This window comes from Oryctolagus cuniculus, chromosome 7, assembly GCF_964237555.1.
Source record: "Oryctolagus cuniculus chromosome 7, mOryCun1.1, whole genome shotgun sequence".
In the NCBI taxonomy this organism is placed as follows: domain Eukaryota; kingdom Metazoa; phylum Chordata; class Mammalia; order Lagomorpha; family Leporidae; genus Oryctolagus; species Oryctolagus cuniculus.
The window spans coordinates 85,931,542-85,941,159 of record NC_091438.1 but is presented as its reverse complement, the minus strand read 5'-3'; the positions used below and the strand labels follow the sequence as shown (position 1 = coordinate 85,941,159).

At 44.1% G+C, this 9,618-nt stretch overlaps 1 protein-coding gene across 1 annotated transcript; it reads right to left on the bottom strand.

The window, feature by feature from the left end:
- Positions 1-357: 357 nt before the first annotated feature.
- Positions 358-8,594, bottom strand: C7H1orf52 (chromosome 7 C1orf52 homolog). Its single transcript, XM_002715886.5, has 3 exons — positions 7,356-8,594; positions 6,574-6,772; positions 358-1,322 (listed from the first exon to the last, which is right to left on the bottom strand). Exons 1-3 carry the CDS (start codon positions 7,629-7,631, stop codon positions 1,249-1,251), a joined length of 549 nt encoding a protein of 182 aa, XP_002715932.1. The 5' UTR covers positions 7,632-8,594; the 3' UTR covers positions 358-1,248.
- Positions 8,595-9,618: the final 1,024 nt, after the last annotated feature.

Below are 9,618 nucleotides of genomic sequence, written 5' to 3'. Positions count from 1 at the left end.
CCTGGGAAGCAGCAGATGATGGCTCAGGTAGCTGACTCCTGTCACTCATGTGGGAGATGTAAACAGTCTTTGGCCTGGCTGAGTCCTGGCTGCTGCCGGCATCTGAGATGTGAACTAGCAGATGGGAGCTGCGCCTCTCCAATAAATAATTTACAATGGAGAATAAAAATAGCTCAGTAGAGAAAACATGACCAAGTACGGCTACACAGAATGACAGCTGTTCAAAAAGTTCACAGAAAAGTGGAATTAAAAGATAACATTGTTTTGGCACCAAAAAAAAAATTGAAACCCAACTGTAAGGAGTCTTCAGAAGTTCATGCAAAGTATGTTATGAAGAAACTATGGATTTCACAATTCTTCTCTTTAGTAAACTTACTTTTTAATAGGGAAATTAACAAAAAATAATATTAGGCATATAGAGTCATACAAATAACCAGTAACACAGGATTTCCACTAACTACAACAGAAGATATGGGGCAGAGATGGTAATTCACATAGTCTCTATTCCATAACTAAATTTTGATTGGTGGACAGGTGGTTTACTGTGATGGTTTCAGGGTTCAAGTATCCTGAGTTAAATTCCAAACTCACCGGTCACTGGCTGTGTAATCTCATCCAAGTTACTGAAGATCTCTTTATTATAAAGTATGGATACTAATACCTACTTTAGTAGGTTGAGGATCAGATAATACATGCACAAAGCATCTGGCACACAAGAAGCACTCCCTAAATGGTAATACTAATTACAACTTAAAACATGACATGGCAGCGTACTTGTCACAGACGCATATTCAAATGTTAATGTTCTACAGTAACAATAATATTGAATAAGCAATTTTATTTTCATGATCTATTTACACTGTACAAACACTGTTGAAAAGCACCCTACAGGTTCACAGTACAATATATTTACTTTAAAAATATATTCCTTTATAAAAGGTTCACATAGAACATTGGCATGTTAACATGTGACAAAACTCTGAAAGCATGTCACCAATTATGTGTTAGCAAGAATGCTTCCCAATGTTGTCAGTTTCACAATCACAGGTCAAATGGTGATTTTAAATACATACAAGTTTTAAATAAAAAAAAATGAATTCTACAGTGGAAAGTTCTTGAGGCAATATGTATTAGTTCATTAACATATAGAGATGTTGTGACATTATAATCCACAATATCAACTTAATTGGCCCAAAGACACATCTCAACAAGTTTAGCAGTCCAGAAATTCTTGTCATTTGTTGTTTTCTATTTTTTCTTCTTTGTTGGTTCTCCTGGTTCTACTTTGCGCTTTTTAGAAGTATGTTCATCTTTTTCATCATCTTTAAATGGGAAAGGAAGAATTTTAATAAGTAATTAAAAAAACATAGCAAGTACTCAAGTTTTATTGGCTTTATACCAAAGCAATCACCTTTATCAACTGTTTCTTTCAAAGTTTCCCATAAAAACCAAAAAATTAACTTTTAGAACTCTGATTTTAAGTGCAAGGGAAAATAAGCAAATTTTTTTTTTCAATTGCAGTGATACAAAATTCAAAGCGACCCTGTAGTGCTGTGTTTAGGTATCTTAAAACAAGTGATTTTATTTCCATAAAAATTAATTATTCTGAAAAGGCTAATCCCACATATTCTACAGTATATACATTGTGGATATTTAAATATAACCTATACTTCGCAAGAATGGAGCACACTGCTTTGTTTCTACAGAGAACATCAATCTAACCATGACATAATTCAAGTGGTTATCACTGCTCCTTTCCTTGCACTCTTTCCATCCCCCAAGACAACTTACCTTCCTCATTCATTGCACAACACCCCAGTCTCTATTCTGACGTTACAAAGCACTCACAGGTAGAGGTTTCACCGAACCTTCTCCATTTTCAGTGTGGTTAGCTCCCCCCAACTCCAAGGAGGGTCAGAACATTCAAAAGGCAACAGAAAAACAAGCCTTCTTTCCTTCAAATTCCAGAAAAACTGGAGAGAAGAGGAAGGCTAGAGAAGAGGAAGGCTAGAGAAGACCTTTTCATTAAAAGTGTCTTTTCCAACTTTCAAAAATTATTAGTGTCTACAGTCCCAGAAAATTTCCAATTAATAAAAATGTTGTCAAGCTGGGAAAGGTGGACCTTTTGGTTCTATTTAACAAATACAACTACATGGTTCAATAAAAACACATACTGGTCACTAAATTCCATATCCTTAAACACACATGGGGTATTATTTCTAAAAACTCCTTAGTAATTAATATTTAGAAGATGTTATGATTTGTGAAATAAAAATTTAGTTTGACTATATTACTGTATTTATTGTTGCTTTTGAATTTGTTTTCTTAACCAACAGGTACTCAAAAGTTCAATAGGTATCATGTAGCAATTTACAAAATATTCTGATGTCTGAAAATGGCCTTCATATTAAAAACTAGAGAACTACTGATATCAAATTGTAAATTATTTGAAGAAAATATATTTAAGATCTTCAGCCTTTAATTCCCTTCAGCTGATTTTATCTAACTCAAAACATCTCATTTGTTGATGTGGGCAATAATTACCAACAGGGGTTCTTCTTCATCTTCAAACACAACATGGCGACATTACTCATGTTTCACAGAGCACTATGTATTTATGTAGGCAGTGCAATGATCACAATTCAGATCACTGACTCACACAAGAATTTATAAACCAAAGTTTTACCATTAGTTTATCAGAGAGACACAAAAAGACTAGCTCTATAAACCAACTGACATTGTATATAGCTCAAGCAAGTCAAGGCTTTTTATTTTAAGTTCAAAGCATAGCCTTTGAGGTTATTTTCAGTAATCGAAAAATTGGAAATATTTTCTGAGTCTACCATAAAATCCATTATTAATAAATTTAAACATGATCCTAAGACACTTCTGCTTTTATTCTGCCTCTTACAAGTAAATTACTAAGTAACAGACAAAACCACAAACTACTAAGGCTGAAAAAAGTAACTTCCCATCAGCAATTTAAGAAGAGCTAATGCCATCTAGTGTCAAAACAAGGTACTGTTTCAAAAACCCAGCAGGAAAACACACAAAAATCTGGAAATGTTCAGACACCAACATCACTGAGCTTTCTCACTCTGCACAACACAGTACAGATGCACTGATGTGGAAATGATTTTTCTATTATGGAACTGCAGTCACATAGGTAAGGAAGTTTAGCTTGCCTATATAAGCTACCTTTGTAAATTCTCAAAAAAGTAAAAGTAAACAGATGAAAATCCTTTAATTTTTACATGTTAATAAGGCTACAATTAATCTTTCAGTTTTACTTATTTACATTGTACAACCATTAAACAAGTAGATTAAACAAGATCCAGTGATGAGTTTCTGACATTTCCCAGCTTCTCAAGTATCTGGAAGAAGTTAGCTGGCAAAAAGGCCAAAGGTCAGAAATGGGAAGGCAAAATAAAAACAAGGTAAATCATAACCCCAAACTTAGATAATTTAACAGTGTAGACTTTCTGATTGACAATATTTTATGAATTTCAAAAGGAGGTTGAAAATGTCAGAGAAACTGGAAGGTACTTATTACACAAAGAATCATGTTCAATGACCAGCACTACAGACAATATTTAAGATTTCACAACTATCTTTTCAATATTATGATCCAGCCTTAAAGCAGTTAAGCCTTGGGTTGTCTGGGTTTTTGACAGTGCCTGTTTGCCTTCTGATGGAGAACCACCAAGTGATCAAAAGGACAGACATTATCTATGCACACAGCACTATTATTTGTTAAATTTGGAATCCTTTCTAAAGTCAAAAGGCAACCTAGGAAAAAGACTATCCATTCTTGCTTGCTTACCCTGGCATATTTACCTGGCATTTTTCTGTATAGTGACAAAGATATGAACACACTAGCCTATGAGCAAGCCACACTGAATACCAATTCTAGTGCCCTTATTGCCATTCTTCCCATAGAAGGATAGCTTTTGCAAATATTCCAGTTTGAACAAATCAAGGAAACAAACTCTAGTTTAATAAGGCACAATTTCCATGGAAGGCTTGAATTTCAGTCCTCACTCTACCTCTTGGCTGTGTAAAGAGAGGTAAAATCTTTAATCTGACATCACTTTCTCATTTGTAAAATAATGAATCATATACTTTTTATAAGCTGCAAAGAGTAATAAATTAGAAAACTTCTGTAAAAAATATCAACTTCAGGGGCCAGCGCTGTGGCGCAGCAGGTTAAAACCCTGGCCTGAAGCGCTGGCATCCCATATGGGCGCCGGTTCGAGTCTGGCTGCTCCTCTTCCAATCTAGCTCTCTGCTGTGGCCTGGGAAAGCAGTAGAAGATGGCTCAAGTGCTTGGGCCCCTGCACCAATGAGGGAGACCCAGAAGAAGCTCCTGGCTCCTGGCTCCTGGCTTCAGATTGGTGCAGCTCCAGCCGTTGCAGCCTGGGGAGTGAACCAGTGGATGGAAGACCTCTCTCTCTGTCTCTACCTCTCTCTGTAACTCTTTCAAATAAATACAATAATAAATCCTAAAAAAAAAATCTACTTCAGAACTTGCAATTTGTATAATTTGTGCCACTGAACAATTCACATACTCATTTCCATATTCTTCCTATCTGGTTTCAAAGTGTTGTAAATGTTAAATATTATGAAGTTCAGGTATTTTTATTATATAAAATACCAGAAAATGATAAGGTATTATAAATGTCCATTTCACTTAAAGTCTCAAAAAAGATGCTATTTACTAAAGATTTGCTTTCATTAGTGTCTTCTAAGACAGGTATGGAAGTTAGGGAATGAAATGGAAAAGTGAGTTAGAATCAAAATTGGAATAAAAGCTGCAAGTTATTTATTTATTTGAAAGAGTTACAGAGAGAGGGAGAACATGCGCGCATGTGTGCGTGAGAGCGCTTCCATCTATTGTTTACTCCCCAAATGGTCACAATGGCCAGGGCTGGGCAAGCCTGAAGCCAGGCCTGGAACTCCATCCTGGTCTCCCTCATGGGTACAGAGGCCACAACGGGCCTCGTCTTTTTCTTAAAACATAACTCCATTTAGCTGTATAAAGGGCTAAACAAGCAGCTTTTGTAATGTGGAAGATCAGAAATCTGTTTCACCAAAATGGTCTGTGGGTTCTTCCTGCTGTGTTCTTGAGAAAGACCCTGTGCATTCAGCCTTAAGTCAGGGATACCTCAAACAGAAGCACTTGCTGTGTTTTCATGAAAGAACATAAGTTACCCAGGTGTTTGAAGTAGAACCTCTGCCATCTCCGCCAGTAGTCTAGGTGACTGATGGACAGCACGAAATTCATCTTAAACATGATAGTCTAAAACATTTAAATCTACAGTTATCCACTAAATACAATGTACCAGTGATGTTACAAACAAAAAAGCTCTGGGGGCTGGTACTGTGGCACAGTGGGTAAAGTCGCTTCCTACGAGGCTGGCATGTCGTCTGGGCGCTGGTTCGAGTCACAGCTGCTCCACTTCTGATCCAGCTCCCTGCTTATATGCCTGGGAAAGCGGTAGAAGATGGCCAAGTCTTTGGACCCCTGATACCCAAGTGGAAGACCCAGAAGAAGCTCCTGGCTTCCGGCTTCCAACTGGCTCAGCTCTGGCCGTTGCACCATTTGGGGAGCTAACCAGAGGATGGAAGACTTCTCTTGCTGTCTCTCCCTCTCACTGTGTAACTCTGCCTTTCAAGTAAATAAATCTTAAAACAAAAACAAAAACAAAACTACATCCTATTGTTATCAGAGACTTTTGGAAAAGGAATCACATCTATGTGGCAAGTGCAACCAACAGCAGCAGTATACATAAGGAGCAAGTGACATCTAAGAAGTTACACCTGAGATTCTCTTCCTCTTTGAGGTGGATTTCGAAGGGTGAGTGAGTTTATCAGACAGAGGAGGAGGAAAGAACATTCCAGACTGAGGTGGCACACTTAGTGGAAGGCAGGAAACCAAAATGGCAGCGTCTATTCAGTTCTGAATTTCAAGACCAGGTGGGTGAAAGGATTTAAACAGGCAAGTTACACGGCCTGATGTGACTCTCAGAAGGATGTAACTGAGGATGCGTGGGAAGGATGCAATTAAGGGGCTAAGAGTGTGGAGGCAAAGGTTACTGTGAGGGTCCAAGGAAGAGATGAGATTATGAACAAAGATAAAGCAGTCCTGTCGTTATTGTCCTATCAATGGGCAGTAATGCCCAGGTAAATTCACTTTTGCCACACTAATTTAGGCTGTAAAGCACATCTGCTTTCCTATGAAATAAAGCCTGGGCACTATGCAGTCACAACCCTAAGGATCCAGGAACGAATTTCGTGCCGTCCATCAATCACCTAGACCACCAGCGGAGATAACAGAGATTCTACTTCAACACCTGGGTAACTTGCGTTCTTTCATGAAAACAGGGCAAACACTAATGTTTGAGGTATCCCTGACTTAAGGCTGAATACACAGGATCTTTCTCAAAAGCACAGCAGGAAGAACCCACAGACCATCACAGCCGGTTGGCCGATTCGCTGAACGGAAACGTGGCTCAGGGACGATCTCATCCCAGGGATCCAAAGATGCTGAGCTCGGAGCCTGCCCCTCCTTACCTGACTCCAGCGTCTCCTCCCCTTCCGGTAGAAGCCTGGCTTTCTTCGCATTCTGCGGGGCATCATCGCCATTGTCCTCGTATATGTTAGACCACTTTATAGCCATGTCCAGCTCTGGGGGCGGGGGTTTCTTCTCCGCTGTGTAGGTCTCCGGCGGGGGCACATAGTTTGACTTCCAGATTTTGAACTCCTTTGGAGGCTGTTAAGGAAGCACAGGAAGACGCCCTGTGACGAACCGAGGTCCCTATGATCCACACAGGCACATGCACCTGCCTGCCCTTCGCTTATCGTCCAGGCTGGCTGTGTTTTGTTTTTTTTTTTAAAGGTTTTTAAGCAACATTTTTCCATCAAAATCACAAATACGGTTACGTGAAAAGCCAAAGGGTTCCCTATACGAATAAAGCTCATAACTTTTAGTTACCAAAGAAGAATCCAGTCTCAGGGATACTACGCCAAGGCTGACCCCTCCAGGAGGCTGCAGCAGACACTGTCTTGGAAGCAGCACCGCAGGCACTTCGGCGTCAAAGGGAAGGGGTCTCGGGGAGAAGCTGCAGCGGGGGGGCGGGGAGTCACCACCGTTAGTCCTCGCCGCGCGGGGTCGGGGCACCGAGCGCGGAGGTGGGGGTCTCCTCGCGGGGGGCGGGGCTGCGGGGCAGGGGCCCGGGCTCCCCGGGGCTGGAGCGGCATCCCGCGGGGGGCTGACTGCGAGCGGGGGGCGGAGAGCGGTGCTCGGGGGGTCGGGGCGAGGGGGCGGAGGCCGGGACACGGGGCGGGCACCTCACCTCCTCCGGCGCCTTCACGACGTGCCTCTCCCAGTCTATCTGCTTGTTGAGCGGGTTGTAGAGAAAGGCCGGGCGAGTCACGCTCCGGAACAGCTCGTCGGGTCCCGGCAGCCGCTTCTCCGCCTTGTTCCCGCAGCCGCCCGCCGACTTCGCCGCATCCGAGGCCCTGCGACCCGTCTCCTCCGGCTCGCTGTTATCCTCTTCGCCCGAGGAGCCCGAACTGCTGCTCCCATAAGCTGCGAAATAGCTCAGAGGGTCCTTCTCCTCCGCTGCCATGACGGCTGCGCGCAACCACCCCGGACTACACCGGAAGCCGGAAGCGGCTCCAGGTCCCGCCCCACTATTGGCCCCGCCCTAAGCCTGGCAGATGAACTACCTGTGTGCGCCCCCTGGCGGCGACGCTGCGCTACTGCCCCCTGGCAGAGGGGCTCAGGCAGGACGCAGGTTGAACAAGTTCCCAAGGGAGGGTTGCTTTGGCTCCTTTCCGGGTGAGCCCAGAGAAATGAAGTCCTGAGCCAGTGGCTCCAACTAGTCTGCATTCAGTTAAGTAGAAGAACTAACAGTTCGTCTTTTGACTTGCACTCCACTTTAGCTCCTACCCCAGGAGATCAAGATTTCTTAGTGGTTCCACTGCATCTCGTCTAACAAATACCAATGACTCAGTGTGCTTCATTGTCCTTTCCTGCTTCACCTTTTTTTTTTTTAAGATTCATTTATTTATTTGAAAGTCAGAGTTACACAGAGAGAGGAGAGGCAGAGAGACAGAGAGGTCTTCCATCTGCTTCACTCCCCAATTGGCCACAATGGCTGGAGCTGCGCTGATCTGAAGCCAGGAGCCAGGAGCTTCCTCTGGGTCTACCACAAGGGTGCAGGGGCCCAAGCACTTGGACCATCTTCTACTGCTTTTCCAGGCCACAGCACAGAGCTGGATTGGAAGTGGAGCAGCCAGGTCTTGAACCGGCGCCCATATGGGATGCCAGCGCTTCAGGCCAGAGCTTTAACCCACTGTGCCACAGCGCTGTGTCCCCCCCCTCCCCCCAGTCTTTGACTAAACTCCTCCCGGTGGCATCCCATTTCACTTGGAGGGGAGGCTCCTAAATTTTCCTTGGTCAGCCTCTTCTTGCCAGCCTGGCTCTCTTTGCAATCTATTACACTAACTCCCACAGATACTTACTGACACTTTGTGGAGCATGTTACACAGTTGCAAGTCAGCCTAACCTCTTCTGCAACATTAGCTACCTAATGCTGTGCTTTTCTTTCTTTCTTTCTTTTTTTAACAGGCAGAGTGGACAGTGAGAGAGAGAGACAGAGAGAAAGGTCTTCCTTTGCCGTTGGTTCACCCTCCAATGGCCGCCGCGGCCGGCGCGCTGCGGCCGGCGCACCGCGCTGATCCGATGGCAGGAGCCAGGAGCCAGGTGCTTTTCCTGGTCTCCCATGGGGTGCAGGGCCCAAGCACCTGGGCCATCCTCCACCGCACTCCCTGGCCACAGCAGAGAGCTGGCCTGGATGAGGGGCAACCGGGACAGAATCCGGCGCCCCGACCGGAACTAGAACCCGGTGTGCCGGCGCCGCAAGGCGGAGGATTAGCCTAGTGAGCCGCGGCGCCGGCCAATGCTGTGCTTTTCAATGCGGGGTCTCCACCCCTACTCCTTTTCTCCAAGCTCCAGACACCATCTGCATTGGCTCCTAAACTTTCCATATTGTCAATCTGCTGGTCTCTCCAACACCCACTTACATGAATAGTAACTTGTTTGTCTGAATTCCTTGTCTACCTTTGTGTTCCCTCTCTCAGTAGGGAAGTGGTATAACCACCAGCCTAGCCGCCTGATTCCTCTCGGAAACCAAGAGGGGGAATGACACCCAAATGAAGTTGCTATCAGTGTCCATGTCTGGACGCTACTTAGAGATGCCTGCTCAGAAATGGTCCTGAGCCCCAGCCTGTCTCAGGTGCAGGCCCTGTGTGGTGCAGCTGACCAAGCCTTCTTCTCCAGATTCAGCACTACCTAGGCTGCCAGTGTGCTGGCTAGACCTGGGAAGCCATGGGCACTGTGGCCCAGCAGAGGCAACGTGAGGCTGAAAGTCCCTGGATACCTAGAAATCAGATGTGACCCTGTGCCTAGCCAAGTGGGTCAGCACTTCCACTGGGTCTGTGGCCTGGGGCTCTGTCATCCAGACTGGCTTTACAAAACTGAATAGCTACATTCAAGGCAAAATAGGAAAAGGAGTTGGCAATAAAGATGACAGCTCCGGTGACAAGCTACTG

Coding starts and splice junctions, on each gene's coding strand:
- C7H1orf52 (XM_002715886.5), bottom strand. CDS start 7,631: ATGGCAGCGGAGGAGAAGGACCCTCTGAGCTATTTCGCAGCTTATGGG. Junction 6,773..7,355: donor TCGTGAAGGCGCCGGAGGAG/GTGAGGTGCCCG, acceptor CTTCCTTAACAG/CCTCCAAAGGAGTTCAAAAT. Junction 1,323..6,573: donor GGAGGAGACGCTGGAGTCAG/GTAAGGAGGGGC, acceptor TCCCATTTAAAG/ATGATGAAAAAGATGAACAT.